Source organism: Bufo gargarizans, chromosome 5 (assembly GCF_014858855.1).
Source record: "Bufo gargarizans isolate SCDJY-AF-19 chromosome 5, ASM1485885v1, whole genome shotgun sequence".
NCBI classification, from domain to species: Eukaryota; Metazoa; Chordata; class Amphibia; order Anura; family Bufonidae; genus Bufo; species Bufo gargarizans.
The window spans coordinates 493,232,297-493,249,648 of record NC_058084.1 but is presented as its reverse complement, the minus strand read 5'-3'; the positions used below and the strand labels follow the sequence as shown (position 1 = coordinate 493,249,648).

General features: G+C 43.3%; 1 protein-coding gene across 1 annotated transcript in view; it reads right to left on the bottom strand.

Annotated features, from left to right (window-relative positions):
- The window catches only part of MALRD1 (MAM and LDL receptor class A domain containing 1), a 500,726-nt gene that overhangs the window by 162,151 nt on the left and 321,223 nt on the right, over positions 1–17,352 (bottom strand). The window contains exon 31 of the mRNA XM_044295614.1: positions 7,471–7,628. Coding sequence (XP_044151549.1) covers positions 7,471–7,628 — 158 coding nt within the window. The remainder of the gene's footprint in view (positions 1–7,470; positions 7,629–17,352) is intronic.

Here is a 17,352-nt window from a genome sequence, read left to right as displayed (position 1 = left end):
GTCCCTAGTGCTGTAGCTGGGCGAGTTATTTAGTGTCCGTTCAAGCACATTTCTTGTTCTGGGTTGAAATACAATTCCCAATTTAGCAATTTCATAATTTAGTGGTTTCTGCTATATCAGAGCTATTTGAAATCTATCCCTAAAAGGGTATATAATATTCAAGGTGCACATTGGGTCATTCAGAATAACTTCACACACACCCGCTACTGTGTATTTCCAAGTCTAATTCTGGCACTAAACCCATACCTGTCACCCAGCGCCTAAATACTAGGCCTCAAATTTATATCCCGCTAAATCTGTCCCTAGTGCTGTAGCTGGGCGAGTTATTTAGTGTCCGTTCAAGCACATTTCTTGTTCTGGGTTGAAATACAATTCCCAATTTAGCAATTTCATAATTTAGTGGTTTCTGCTATATCAGAGCTATTTGAAATCTATCCCTAAAAGGGTATATAATATTCAAGGTGCACATTGGGTCATTCAGAATAACTTCACACACACCCGCTACTGTGTATTTCCAAGTCTAATTCTGGCACTAAACCCATACCTGTCACCCAGCGCCTAAATACTAGGCCTCAAATTTATATCCCGCTAAATCTGTCCTTAGTGCTGTAGCTGGGCGAGTTATTTAGTGTCCGTTCAAGCACATTTCTTGTTCTGGGTTGAAATACAATTCCCAATTTAGCAATTTCATAATTTAGTGGTTTCTGCTATATCAGAGCTATTTGAAATCTATCCCTAAAAGGGTATATAATATTCAAGGTGCACATTGGGTCATTCAGAATAACTTCACACACACCCGCTACTGTGTATTTCCAAGTCTAATTCTGGCACTAAACCCATACCTGTCACCCAGCGCCTAAATACTAGGCCTCAAATTTATATCCCGCTAAATCTGTCCTTAGTGCTGTAGCTGGGCGAGTTATTTAGTGTCCGTTCAAGCACATTTCTTGTTCTGGGTTGAAATACAATTCCCAATTTAGCAATTTCATAATTTAGTGGTTTCTGCTATATCAGAGCTATTTGAAATCTATCCCTAAAAGGGTATATAATATTCAAGGTGCACATTGGGTCATTCAGAATAACTTCACACACACCCGCTACTGTGTATTTCCAAGTCTAATTCTGGCACTAAACCCATACCTGTCACCCAGCGCCTAAATACTAGGCCTCAAATTTATATCCCGCTAAATCTGTCCCTAGTGCTGTAGCTGGGCGAGTTATTTAGTGTCCGTTCAAGCACATTTCTTGTTCTGGGTTGAAATACAATTCCCAATTTAGCAATTTCATAATTTAGTGGTTTCTGCTATATCAGAGCTATTTGAAATCTATCCCTAAAAGGGTATATAATATTCAAGGTGCACATAGGGTCATTCAGAATAACTTCACACACCCGCTACTGTGCATTTCCAAATCTAATTCTGTCACTAAACCCATACCTGTCACCCAGCGCCTAAATACTAGGCCTCAAATTTATATCCCGCTAAATCTCTCGTTACCGCTGTCCTGTTGTGGCTGGGAAAGTTATTTAGTGTCCGTCAAAGCACATTTTTTGTTCTGGGTTGAAATACAATTCCCAATTTAGCAATTTCATAATTTAGTCGTTTCTGCTATATCAGAGCTATTTGAAATCTATCCCTAAAAGGGTAGATCATATTGAAGGTGCACATAGGGTCATTCAGAATAACTTCACACACACGCTTCTGTGCATTTCCAAGTCTAATTCTGTCACTAAATCCATACCGGTCACCCAGCGCCTAAATACTAGGCCTCAAATTTATATCCCGCTGAATTTGAATACAATACATTGGGCCAAATAATATATTTGTTGTTGTGGTGAACCATAACAATGAGAAAAACATCTAGTAAGGGACGCGGACGTGGACATGGTCGTGGTGGTGTTAGTGGACCCTCTGGTGCTGGGAGAGGACGTGGCCGTTCTGCCACATCCACACGTCCTAGTGTACCAACTACCTCAGGTCCCAGTAGCCGCCAGAATTTACAGCGATATATGGTGGGGCCCAATGCCGTTCTAAGGATGGTAAGGCCTGAGCAGGTACAGGCATTAGTCAATTGGGTGGCCGACAGTGGATCCAGCACGTTCACATTATCTCCCACCCAGTCTTCTGCAGAAAGCGCACAGATGGCGCCTGAAAACCAACCCCATCAGTCTGTCACATCACCCCCATGCATACCAGGGAAACTGTCTCAGCCTCAAGTTATGCAGCAGTCTCTTATGCTGTTTGAAGACTCCGCTGGCAGGGTTTCCCAAGGGCATCCACCTAGCCCTTCCCCAGCGGTGAAAGACATAGAATGCACTGACGCACAACCACTTATGTTTCCTGATGATGAGGACATGGGAATACCACCTCAGCATGTCTCTGATGATGACGAAACACAGGTGCCAACTGCTGCGTCTTTCTGCAGTGTGCAGACTGAACAGGAGGTCAGGGATCAAGACTGGGTGGAAGACGATGCAGGGGACGATGAGGTCCTAGACCCCACATGGAATGAAGGTCGTGCCACTGACTTTCACAGTTCGGAGGAAGAGGCAGTGGTGAGACCGAGCCAACAGCGTAGCAAAAGAGGGAGCAGTGGGCAAAAGCAGAACACCCGCCGCCAAGAGACTCCGCCTGCTACTGACCGCCGCCATCTGGGACCGAGCACCCCAAAGGCAGCTTCAAGGAGTTCCCTGGCATGGCACTTCTTCAAACAATGTGCTGACGACAAGACCCGAGTGGTTTGCACGCTGTGCCATCAGAGCCTGAAGCGAGGCATTAACGTTCTGAACCTGAGCACAACCTGCATGACCAGGCACCTGCATGCAAAGCATGAACTGCAGTGGAGTAAACACCTTAAAACCAAGGAAGTCACTCAGGCTCCCCCTGCTACCTCTTCTGCTGCTGCCGCCTCGGCCTATTCTGCTGCTGCCGCCTCGGCCTCTTCCTCCGCCTCTGGAGGAACGTTGGCACCTGCCGCCCAGCAAACAGGGGATGTACCACCAACACCACCACCACCACCTCCGTCACCAAGCGTCTCAACCATGTCACACGCCAGCGTTCAGCTCTCCATCTCACAAACATTTGATAGAAAGCGTAAATTCCCACCTAGCCACCCTCGATCCCTGGCCCTGAATGCCAGCATTTCTAAACTACTGGCCTATGAAATGCTGTCATTTAGGCTGGTGGACACAGACAGCTTCAAACAGCTCATGTCGCTTGCTGTCCCACAGTATGTTGTTCCCAGCCGGCACTACTTCTCCAAGAGAGCCGTGCCTTCCCTGCACAACCAAGTATCCGATAAAATCAAGTGTGCACTGCGCAACGCCATCTGTGGCAAGGTCCACCTAACCACAGATACGTGGACCAGTAAGCACGGCCAGGGACGCTATATCTCCCTAACTGCACACTGGGTAAATGTAGTGGCAGCTGGGCCCCAGGCGGAGAGCTGTTTGGCGCACGTCCTTCCGCCGCCAAGGATCGCAGGGCAACATTCTTTGCCTCCTGTTGCCACCTCCTCCTTCTCGGCTTCCTCCTCCTCTTCTTCCACCTGCTCATCCAGTCAGCCACACACCTTCACCACCAACTTCAGCACAGCCCGGGGTAAACGTCAGCAGGCCATTCTGAAACTCATATGTTTGGGGGACAGGCCCCACACCGCACAGGAGTTGTGGCGGGGTATAGAACAACAGACCGACGAGTGGTTGCTGCCGGTGAGCCTCAAGCCCGGCCTGGTGGTGTGTGATAATGGGCGAAATCTGGTTGCAGCTCTGGGACTAGCCAATTTGACGCACATCCCTTGCTTGGCGCATGTGCTGAATTTGGTGGTGCAGAAGTTCATTCACAACTACCCCGACATGTCAGAGCTGCTGCATAAAGTGCGGGCCGTCTGTTCGCGCTTCCGGCGTTCACATCCTGCTGCTGCTCGCCTGTCTGCGCTACAGCGTAACTTCGGCCTTCCCGCTCACCGCCTCATATGCGACGTGCCCACCAGGTGGAACTCCACCTTGCACATGCTGGACAGACTGTGCGAGCAGCAGCAGGCCATAGTGGAGTTTCAGCTGCAGCACGCACGGGTCAGTCGCACTACAGAACAGCACCACTTCACCACCAATGACTGGGCCTCCATGCGAGACCTGTGTGCCCTGTTGCGCTGTTTCGAGTACTCCACCAACATGGCCAGTGGCGATGACACCGTTATCAGCGTTACAATACCACTTCTATGTCTCCTTGAGAAAACACTTAGGGCGATGATGGAAGAGGAGGTGGCCCAGGAGGAGGAGGAGGAGGAGGAAGAGGGGTCATTTTTAGCACTTTCAGGCCAGTCTCTTCGAAGTGACTCAGAGGGAGGTTTTTGGCAACAGCAGAGGCCAGGTACAAATGTGGCCAGCCAGGGCCCACTACTGGAGGACGAGGAGGACGAGGATGAGGAGGACGTGGAGGAGGATGAGGATGAAGCATGGTCACAGCGGGGTGGCACCCAACGCAGCTCGGGTCCATCACTGGTGCGTGGCTGGGGGGAAAGGCAGGACGATGACGATACGCCTCCCACAGAGGACAGCTTGTCCTTACCCCTGGGCAGCCTGGCACACATGAGCGACTACATGCTGCAGTGCCTGCGCAACGACAGCAGAGTTGCCCACATTTTAACCTGTGCGGACTACTGGGTTGCCACCCTGCTGGATCCACGCTACAAAGACAATGTGCCCACCTTACTTCCTGCACTGGAGCGTGATAGGAAGATGCGCGAGTACAAGCGCACGTTGGTAGACGCGCTACTGAGAGCATTCCCAAATGTCACAGGGGAACAAGTGGAAGCCCAAGGCCAAGGCAGAGGAGGAGCAAGAGGTCGCCAAGGCAGCTGTGTCACGGCCAGCTCCTCTGAGGGCAGGGTTAGCATGGCAGAGATGTGGAAAACTTTTGTCAACACGCCACAGCTAACTGCACCACCACCTGATACGCAACGTGTTAGCAGGAGGCAACATTTCACTAACATGGTGGAACAGTACGTGTGCACACCCCTCCACGTACTGACTGATGGTTCGGCCCCATTCAACTTCTGGGTCTCTAAATTGTCCACGTGGCCAGAGCTAGCCTTTTATGCCTTGGAGGTGCTGGCCTGCCCGGCAGCCAGCGTTTTGTCTGAACGTGTATTCAGCACGGCAGGGGGCGTCATTACAGACAAACGCAGCCGCCTGTCTACAGCCAATGTGGACAAGCTGACGTTCATAAAAATGAACCAGGCATGGATCCCACAGGACCTGTCCGTCCCTTGTCCAGATTAGACATTAACTACCTCCCCATAACCATATATTATTGGACTCCAGGGCACTTCCTCATTCAATCCTATTTTTATTTTCATTTTACCATTATATTGCGAGGCTACCCAAAGTTGAATGAACCTCTCCTCTGCCTGTGTGCTAGGCCTAAATATATGCCAATGGACTGTTGCAGTGGTGGGTGACGTGAAGCCTCATTCTCTGCTATGACATGCAGACTAATTCTCTGCTGACATGAAGACAGATTCTCTGTTACGGGACCTCCCTCCTCTGCCTGGGTGCTGGGCCTAAATATATGCCAATGGACTGTTGCAGTGGTGGGTGACGTGAAGCCTCATTCTCTGCTATGACATGCAGACTAATTCTCTGCTGACATGAAGACAGATTCTCTGTTACGGGACCTCCCTCCTCTGCCTGGGTGCTGGGCCTAAATATATGCCAATGGACTGTTGCAGTGGTGGCTGACGTGAAGCCTCATTCTCTGCTATGACATGCAGACTGATTCTCTGCTGACATGAAGCCAGATTGTCTGTTACGGGACCTCTCTCCTCTGCCTGTGTGCTAGGCCTAAATATATGCCAATGGACTGTTGCAGTGGTGGCTGACGTGAAGCCTCATTCTCTGCTATGACATGCAGACTGATTCTCTGCTGACATGAAGCCAGATCGTCTGTTACGGGACCTCTCTGCTCTGCCTGTGTGCTAGGCCTAAATATATTCCAATGGACTGTTGCAGTGGTGGGTGACGTGAAGCCTCATTCTCTGCTATGACATGCAGACTGATTCTCTGCTGTCATGAAGCCAGATTGTCTGTTACGGGACCTCTCTGCTCTGCCTGTGTGCTAGGCCTAAATATATGCCAATGGACTGTTGCAGTGGTGGGTGACGTGAAGCCTCATTCTCTGCTATGACATGCAGACTGATTCTCTGCTGACATGAAGCCAGATTGTCTGTTACGGGACCTCTCTCCTCTGCCTGTGTGCTAGGCCTAAATATATGCCACTGGACTGTTGCAGTGGTGGCTGACGTGAAGCCTCATTCTCTGCTATGACATGCAGACTAATTCTCTGCTGACATGAAGCCAGATTGTCTGTTACGGGACCTCTCTCCTCTGCCTGGGTGCTGGGCCTAAATTTATGACAATGGACTGTTGCAGTGGTGGCTGACGTGAAGCCTGATTCTCTGCTATGACATGCAGACTGATTCTCTGCTGACATGAAGCCAGATCCTCTGTTACGGGACCTCTCTCCTCTGCCTGTGTGTGTGCTGGGCCTAAATATATGCCAATGGACTGTTGCAGTGGTGGCTGACGTGAAGCCTCATTCTCTGCTATGACATGCAGACTGATTCTCTGCTGACATGAAGCCAGATTCTCTGTTACGGGACCTCTCTCCTCTGCCTGTGTGTGTGCTGGGCCTAAATATATGCCAATGGACTGTTGCAGTGGTGGCTGACGTGAAGCCTCATTCTCTGCTATGACATGCAGACTGATTCTCTGCTGACATGAAGACAGATTCTCTGTTACGGGACCTCCCTCCTCTGCCTGGGTGCTGGGCCTAAATATATGCCAATGGACTGTTGCAGTGGTGGCTGACGTGAAGCCTCATTCTCTGCTATGACATGCAGACTAATTCTCTGCTGACATGAAGACAGATTCTCTGTTACGGGACCTCTCTCCTCTGCCTGGGTGCCGGGGCCTAAATATCTGAGAATGGACTGTTCCAGTGGTGGGTGACGGGAAGCCAGATTCTCTGCTATGGAACCTCTCTCCAATTGATTTTGGTTAATTTTTATTTATTTAATTTTTATTTTAATTCATTTCCCTATCCACATTTGTTTGCAGGGGATTTACCTACATGTTGCTGCCTTTTGCAGCCCTCTAGCTCTTTCCTGGGCTGTTTTACAGCCTTTTTAGTGCCGAAAAGTTCGGGTCCCCATTGACTTCAATGGGGTTCGGGTTCGGGACGAAGTTCGGATCGGGTTCGGATCCCGAACCCGAACATTTCCGGGATGTTCGGCCGAACTTCTCGAACCCGAACATCCAGGTGTTCGCTCAACTCTACTAATTTTCCTTTTAACATGAATTATGACATAATCCATTTAACTTTCTAAACTACTTTCTAAGTACATAATTGTGAAACACTTTTCAAAAATTACAGCATATTGTAGATTAATGGATTTCTAATTTATTTTCACCTTTAACATCCCGGACTGTGGAGGTCCAAATAGGTAATACCAAAACCGGACTCTGCACTTCTCAGTGGTGGCAGGAAAAGCTTTGGTTGTAAATATCCGTGCAGTGTCGCCATCTTTCTGTCTGACTGCATTGGCATAGAGAAAGAATCTTCCTGTACCTTTTAAAGAAGACAGATCGTCATTTCACCATATCGGATACATAGAGATAGTAATTAACCCTTTCAGGACCAAGCCATTTTTCACCTTACTGCCCAGGTCATTTTTAGCAAATCTGACGTGTCACTTGCACTTTTTCTTATCCAGGCCATTCTGAGATTGTTTTCTCGTCACATATTGTACTTCATGACAGTGTCAAATTGAGTAAAAATTTTATTTTTATTTATAAAAAAATACTAAATTTTCCCAAAATTTTGAAATATTTCTAAATTTCCAAGTTTCAATTTCTCTACTTTTATAATAGATAGTAATAACTCCAAAAATGGTTATTACTTTACATTCCCCATATGTCTACTTCATGTTTGGATCATTTTGTGAATGCCATTAAATTTTTGGGGGACCTTAGGCTTAGAAGTTTAGAAGCAAATCTTGAAATCTTTCAGAAAATGTGTAAAAAACCCCGCTTTTTAAGAACCACCCAAATGACCCCATTTTAGAAACTACACCCCTCAAGGTATTCAAAACTGATTTTACAAACTTTGTTAACCCTTTAGGTGTTCCACAAGAATTAATTAAACATTTAGATAAAATTTCAGAATTTCACTTCTTTGGCAGATTTTCAGTTTTAATACATTTTTTCCACTAACAAAGCAAGGGTTAACAGCCCAAAAAAAACTCAACATTTATGGTCCTGATTCTGTAGTTTACATATGTGGTCGCAAACTGCTGTATGGGGACACGGCATTGAGCAAAAGGAAAGGAAAGCCATATGATTTTGGAAAACATATTTCACTGGGATAATTTTAAGCTGTCATGTCACATTTGAAGACCCCCTGATGCACCCCTAGAGTAGAAACTACAAAAAAGAGACCCCATTTTAGAAACTACACCCCTCAAGGTATTCAAAACTGATTTTACTAACTTTGTTAATCCTTTAGATGTTCCAGAAGAATTAAAGGAAAATGTAGATGAAATTTCAGAATTTCACTTTTTTGGCAGATTTTCCATATTAATAATATTTTTCCAGTTACAAAGCAAGGGTTAACAGGCAAACCAAACTCAATATTTATGACTCTGATTCTGTAGTTTACAGAAACACCCCATATGTAGTCGTAAACCGCTGTACGGGCACACGGCAGGGCGCAGAAGGAAAGGAATGCCATAAGGTTTTTGGAAGGTGGATTTTGCTGGAGTGGTTTTTTGACACCATGTCCCATTTGAAGCTCCCCTGATGCACCCCTGGAGTAGAAACTCCAAAAAAGTGATCCCATTTTAGAAACTACGGGATAGGGTGGCAATTTTGTTGGCACTATTTTAGGGTACATATGATTTTTGTTTGCTCTATATTACACTTTTTGTGAGGCAAGGTAACAAGAAATAGCTGTTTTGGCACCGTTTTTATTTTTTATTTACAACATTCATCTGACAGGTTAGATGTGGTATTTTTATAGACCAGGTTGTAAAAAATGCAGCAAAACCTAAGACGAATATTTTTTCACCTAAGGGGTTAGGTCATGTGATATTTTTATAGAGCAAGTTATTACGACGCGGCGATACCTAATATGTATACTTTTTTTATTTATGTAAGTTTTCCACCATGTTTTAGTGTTTCCATAGTCTGAGAGCCATAGTTTTTTTCAGTTTTTGGGCGATTATCTTGGGTGGGGTATGATTTATGCAGGATGAGATGACGATTTGATTGGCACTATTTTGGGGTGCATATTACTTTTTGATCGCTTGCTATTACACTTTTTGTGATGTAAGGGGACAGAAAAATTGTTTATTTAGCACAGATTATTTTATTTTTTTACGGTATTCATCTGAGGGGTTAGGTCATGTGATATTTTTATAGAGCCGGTCGATACAGACGTGGCGATACCTAATATGTATACTTTTTTTTATTTATGTACATTTTACACAATACCAGCTTTTTTAAAACAAAAAATTATGTTTTAGTGTCTCCATATTCTGAGCCATTTTATTTTTTGGACGATTGACTCAGGTAGGGGCTCATATTTTGAGGGATAAGGTGACGGTTAGATTGGTACTATTATAGTGGGCAAACACCTTTTTAATCGCTTGCTATTACACTTTTTGTTATGTAAGGGGACAAAAAAATTGTTTATTTAGCACAGTTTTTATTTTTTACGGTGTCCATCTGAGGGGTTAGGTCATGTGATATGTTTATAGAGCCAGTCAATACGGACGCATCGATACCTAATATGTCAACTTTTTTTTTCCCCCCTACTTTATTTGCGGAAAATGACGTTTTTGTTTATTTTTACTTGAAACTTTAAAAAAAAATTTGGGGGGGGGAATTTATTTTTTTTACTTTTTTTTCACTTTATTTTTTGTCCCACTTTGGGACTTCAACTTTTGGGGGTCTAATCCTTTACAATGAATTCCAATACTTCTGTATTGGAATGCATTGGCTGTATGAGTAATGCTGTGTGTATTAGTGATGAGCGGCAGGTGCCATATTCGATTTCCACGAAATTCGCGAATATTAGATAGAATATTCGTTTTATATTCGTCGAAATTGAATATTCGTCATTATTCTTGTTATCGCGATTAATATGCGATTTAAATAATCGCGTATTGCGATTGTAACTTAAAGGCTACTCTCCTATTGAAATAGCAATGCGATTAATTCAAGTTATAAAAATCGAATTTTGATTTTAACTTAGCACTGCTATATTCTATATTAGGCTAGAATTAACGAATATGGAATATAGCAGTGCTAAGTTAAAATCGAAATTCGATTATTATAACTTGAATTAATCGAATTGCGATTTCAACTTGGACCTGGTTTACTATGGTTGGCTTGGTAGAATTAGCGAATATGACGAATATATTCGTTATATTCTACAAAACGAATATAACGAATGTATTCGTCATATTCCACAAAACGAAGATAACGAATGTATTCTGCATCTTCGTTTTAGCTACCTATTCGTCAACTTCGCTAATTCTAGCAATCATATAGGAAAGTTTACTATAGAGACAGCTAAGTTTAATTCGCTATGCGAATATATGACTGCTTTTTTTTTATAAATAGTATAATTATAATAATTATCAGGTATTATAATTATTCTATTTATTAAAAAAAAGCAAAGTAATCTAATCGCATAGCGAATTAAACTTAGCTGTCTCTATAGTCAACTTTCCTATATGATTGCTAGAATTAGCGAAGTTGACGAATAGGTAGCTAAAACGAAGATGCAGAATACTTCGTTATCTTCGTTTTGTGGAATATGACGAATATATTCGTCATATTCGCTAATTCTACCCAGCCAACCATAGTAAACCAGGTCCAAGTTGAAATCGCAATTCGATTATTCAAGTTATAATAATCTAATTTCGATTTTAACTTAGCACTGCTATATTCCATATTAGGCTAGAATTAACGAATATGGAATATAGCAGTGCTAAGTTAAAATCGAAATTCGATTTTTATAACTTGAATTAATCGCATTGCTATTTCAATAGGAGAGTAGCCTTTAAGTTAAAATCGAAATTCGATTATTATAACTTGAAATAATCGAATTGCGATTTCAACGTAATTCTCAAATCCGACAGTACATTCTAGTATATTGAGTCGTTCCCATGGTGATGGGGACGCTCCATGAGCATGGAAGTCGGCAGAAGCGGCAACGGGCACTGACTGGAGCAGCCAGGAAGCCAGGAATCCAAAGGACAGGTAAGAACAACTTTAGGGAAGTGGGAAAGAAAAAAATATAACAAAAAAAAATAAATAAAAATAATAATATTCGAAATATCGAATTTATATCACTATATTCGAAATATTCGCGAATTAGCGAAGTGCCGATATTCGCGAAAAAAATTCGATATTCGAATATTCGCGCTCAACACTAGTGTGTATTACTCATACAGCTTCCGGCCTGTGAGATCCAGGGGGCTGGATCTCACAGGCTCGTCACAGGAAGGCAGCGATGATGCCTCAGGAAGGCATCGTGCTGCCTTCCATGCCATTGGGTCCCCCCTACAGCCGCATGGGGACCTAATGGCAACGCCGCCACACCATAAAAAGCCGCAAACCACAGGTCTGAAGTACAAGGACATCAGGGCGTATTGGTATGCCCTGTGTCTGGAACAGGTTAAGCTGCCATGTCACATTTGAAGACACCCTGATGCGCCCCTAGAGTAGAAACTCTTGGTGTTACACTTTTAGTGATGTAAGGTGACAAAAAATGTTTTTTTAGCGCTGTTTTTATTAAAAAATTTTGACAGTGTTCACCTGAGAGGTTAGGTCATGTGATATTTTTATAGAGCCAGTCGATACGGACGCGGTGATACCTAATATGTCAACTTTTTCTATTTTTCCCTATTTTTTACAATTATTTTTTAACTTTATTTTGGGAAAAGGACGGTTATTATTTTTTTTCACTTGAAACTTTAAATTTTTTTGTTAAACTTTACTTTTGTAACTTTGTTTGTAAGTTTTTTTTTTTTGTCCCACTCTGGGACTTAAACTTTTAGGGGTCTGATCCCCTTTACAATGCATTACAATACTTCTGGCTGGATCTCCCAGGCCTTCCTTGCCATCGGGTCCACATTACAGCAGCGCCGGGACCTGATGGCCACACTGCACATGTCTGAAGCCCGCTGTGCAGGGATTAATGTGCCGGTATCGGTGATTTCACCAATGCCGGCGCATACAGCAGGAGTCCAGCTATCAGTGACTTCCCAACCCCTGCTGCGGATTGGGCAGGCGCAGCTCCTGCACCAGCCTGATCAGTGCACCGTATATGTACCGCGCTGGGCGTTAAGTCACGTCCGGTTGTGTCGTACATGTACAGCGCAGGTTGTTAAGGGGTTAATGGATCATAACTATTACCCCACAAACATAACACTTAGGGCTCATGCATACGACCGTATGTATTTTGCGGTCCGCAAAAAACACGAATGACGTCCGTGTGCATTCTGTATTTTGTGGAATGGAACAGCTGGCCCTAAATAAAACAGTCCTGTCCTTGTCCATAGTGCGGACAATAATAGGACGTGCTCTATTTTTTTGCGGAACGGACATGCGGACATACTTTTTTTTTGTGGACCCATTGAAATGAATGGTTCTGCATACGGTCCGCAAAAAAAAAACAACAGAACAGACACAGAAAGAAGATACGTTTGTGTGCATAAGGCCTTACCGTAAGGACTTGTGTACATCACTGTACCGCAAAATACATACTGACCAACATTTAAGTTTGTAAAATCAGGACTATAAGCCTTTATTAGCAGGGTTTATGCGAACCACTCTCATTTTTAGCGCAAGTTTTCCAGGACTGTCTGTAAAAATTCAGGACAGTTGACAACTATGAAAATACGATCCATGTGTGTCCCCCAGTATGTCCGTTCCGCTAATAGATAGAACATGTCCTATACTTGGCCACAAAATTCCGACCACGAACCCATTGCAGCCACAGTATCCATATTTTGCAGATCTTCAAATTGCAGACCGTAAAATTCATATGGTCGTATGCATGAGGCCTAAAAAGGATACCTGCCACTATAAAAATGCAGTGCAATCTGCGGTCAGCATGTAATAGAGCAGGGGGAGCTGAGCAGTTATATAGTTTTTTCAGATATAAATAAAACTTGCAATTTATACATTTATATCTCTGCTGATTCTTTAGGAGTCATGTGGGCGGTGCTCTCTGTGACTGCATACAGTTATAGCTATCAGTCCCTGATTAGTACTGCTTACATGACTCCTACACTCAGAAATAGCAGACATATAAATTACAGGTTTTACTGAATCTTTTCCCATAAAACGATATATCAATCTGTTCAGCTCCTCCTGCTCTATAGCCTGCTGCCTGCAGATCAGACACCATGTTTAATGTGACAGGTTCCCTTTCAATTGATTTTCTTCTAATTTTATGGAATTACTATTAAATGAAAAATGAGATAACATGATAACATAGTTTATGTTTTAATTGCTCATAATTGTCAACATATCTGCTTGCTGTCAGTGAATGGAAATATTTAACATGTTGATATTAAGCGTTCTGTCCTGTTCAAGTCCACTTTATCACTCGTACCTGAGTCAGTTGGAAATGAGGAGGACAGGTTTTCAAACTCTAAGGCCCCTTTCACACGGGCAAGAATTCCATGCAGGTGCAATGCGTGAGGTGAACGCATTGCACCCGCACTGAATCCGGACCCATTCACTTCAATGGGGCTGTGCAGATGAGCGGCGATTTTCACGCATCACTTGTGCGTTGCAGGAAAATCGCAGCATGCTCTATATTGTGCGTTTTTCGCGCAACGCAGGCCCCATAGAAGTGAATGGGGTTGCGTGAAAATCTCAAGCATCCGCAAGCAAGTGTGGATGCGGTGCAATTTTCACACATGGTTGCCAGGTGATTATCGGGATGGGGACCTACAGAAAAAAATCTACAGAACACCTAACCCAAACCTGAACTTCAGTAAAGAAGTCTGGGTACCAAACATGCCGATTTTTCTCACGCGCGTGCAAAACACATTAAAACGGTTTGCACTTGCGCGGAAAAATCACGCATTTTCCCACAACGCACCCACATCTTTTCCCGCAACGCACCCGCAATGCCCGTGTGAAAGAGGCCTAAGTATATACAAGTTTACATTCACAGGTAGAAAGCCTGTTTTAAAAAAAATGCTAAAAAAAGGAAATATTAGAAAGTTGCAATTTGCTGCATTATACAATATTAAGCTTTATTTACTGAAAGCTTGAAAATACCTTTAAAAGTCACAGGAGAGGAATGCATCAAGCTTATCAGAAACTGGCGTACTGTACAAAAGTCAAACATTTTGGCGTAAGTGCCGTTTTGTGTCCAAATTTTGGACTTTTTGCTGTTTTACATCACCCTCGCTACTTACTGACATGTGAGTGGGAAAGTGGGTGTGGTTACATATGGTAATGAGTTTTACTCCAGTATTGATAAATGTTTTTTTTAAAGAGTAACTAAACTTTTGAGTAAAATTTATTAAGATGTTCCTAATGCCGTAATAATCGTTTTTCTAATATACTTTATTATGGTATTTTGTATGCCATTGTATTGTATTACACGTCCCCCTCCTCACTAAAGCACACCATTTCCTGTGCGCTTAAAATTGACATTTCTGTAGCTTAGCGGAGCAGGCAGAAGCAGGAGCCGCTCCGCTCAGCTAATCCTGGCATAGCCGCCTCCTGGGGCAGCAATACGCGCTCCTGCCCAAACTCACCGCGCTGCTGTGGCCCCATTCATAAAGTGTCTACAGCCCGCACTCCGTACACCGCTGAGCAGTCAACAGTGTGCAGAAATGTACATTTTAAGCGCACAGGGAATTGTGCACTTTAGGGGGTGAAAACTGTAATAAAAATGCCAAAGTCCTTAATAAAGTATATTAGAAAAACTATTATTAGTAGCGATGAGAAGCAGGGGCAATATTTTAATTCGCTATATTTAGCGAATATGTGGTGTGGTGTATTTTTCGTCATATATTTGTGAATATTCGTATTCAAAATTAAATCTGCAATGTAAAAATCGCATAAAATTATTTTCATGATTCCGAAAAAATTGCAATGTAAAAGTCGGTAAATGCAAAGTGAATAAAAAACAAATATATAGCACTATATTCTATAGTGCTATATATTCATTTTTTATAATATTCGTAATTTTTTTCCTTCTGAAGTCATGATTCCTCCCTGCTTAAAGAGGACCTTTCACCAGAATTAAACTTCTAAAGTAACTATACAGACATGTAGAGCGGCGCCCAGGGACCCCCCTGCACTTACTGTTATACCTGGGCGCCGCTCCGTTCTCCGGTAATTGCCTCCGGTATCTTTACAGTTAGGCTCCACCCAGGGGAACCTGCCGGCGGCTCATTCTCCCATGCTGCAGCGCTGGCCAATCACAGCGCTCAGCATATAGCCTGAGAGAGAAAAAAGCCTCTCAGGCTATGAGCTGAGCGCTGTGATTGGGGAGAACGGAGCGGCGCCCAGGTATAACAGTAAGTGCAGGGGGGTCCCTGGGCGCCGCTCTACATGTCTGTATAGTTACTTTAGAAGTTTAATTCTGGTGAAAGGTCCTCTTTAAGTTGCTTGTGAGCCAATGACTCATTGGCCCACAAGCAAGAAACAGGGAGGAATCATGGAAAAAAATGACGAATATTCGATATAACGAATATATAGCACTATATTCAAAATATTAGCAAATTCTCGAAGTTGCGATATTCGCGATAAATATTCGTAATTCCCATATCCGCGCTCAACACTAATTATTAGGGCATTAGTGACATCATATTGACATTTTAATGAAAAGTTTAGTTACTCTTTAAATTAGCAAAAACAAAAAAAGTTTCTAAATCATTCCAGTAGGGGGTGGAGTAGGAAAACTGAAGTAGTATTTATAGACAAAAGTGTTAGGCTTAAAAAGATTTCACATTTTTCAAACAATGTGCTACTTTTGGTAGATTTGGTGTACCTTTCTCCATTGCAAACTTAAAGGAAAACTGATTTTAAAAAGTCCCATCATAATACACTCCTCCCACAGAAATTTGACCCCCCCTCACCTAAAACATATTATTTTTACCTATAATATACAGCATACTTTTATAATTCTATTATTTCGGGTGTTTATCCTACTGACGAGTCATGTGTACTGTCGGCAGTTCTTAGAATTTGACTTTGTAATACATTTTTATTTTTTTCATAAAACGATTACTTTCTTATCTCATAATTAGGACTTCTTTTCACAATTAGGACTATTATAGTCAGTATAATTTATTCATATATCAAAATGAGGACTATATCCATCCTGATTATGAATTGTTTCTGATAAAAATGACTTTTCATCTCCTAATTATTACCTTTCTCATGATTGTGACTTCATATGATAATTATGATTTTTTTTCCCCCCTAGAGATGAGCGAATTTTTCGAAAATTTGATTCAGGTTTGCCAGCTATTTCCTGGCTCAAGAGAGCCTCTATAGTGGTGTAGAACATTGTACCTTGCAGTTAGGCCTCATGCACACGACAGTTTTTTTTCACGGTCCGCAAAAACGGGGTCCGTAGGTCCGTGATCCGTGACCGTTTTTTCGTCCGTGGGTCTTCCTTGATTTTTGGAGGATCCACGGACATGAAAAAAAAGTAGTTTTGGTGTCCGCCTGGCCGTGCGGAGCCAAACGGATCCGTCCTGAATTACAATGCAAGTCAATGGGGACGGATCCGTTTGACGTTGACACAACGTGCAATTGCAAACGGATCCGTCCCCATTGACTTTCAATGTAAAGTTTGGAGTCTCTTTTATACCATCGGATCGGTGTTTTCTCCAATCCGATGGTATATTTTAACTTGAAGCGTCCCCATCACCATGGGAACGCCTCTATGTTAGAATATACTGTCGGATATGAGTTACATCGTGAAAACTCATATCCGACAGTATATTCTAACACAGAGGCGTTCCCATGGTGATGGGGACGCTTCTAGTTAGAATATACTACAAACTGTGTACATGACTGCCCCCTGCTGCCTGGCAGCACCCGATCTCATACAGGGGGCCGTGATCAGCACAATTAACCCCTCAGGTGCCACACCTGAAGGGGTTATGTTAATTGTGCTATCATAGCCCCCTGTAAGAGATCCGGGGCTGCCAGGCAGCAGGGGGCAGATCCCCCTCCCTCCCCAGTTTAAATTTCATTGGTGGCCAGTGCGTCCCCCCCTCCCTCCCTCTATTGTAATAATA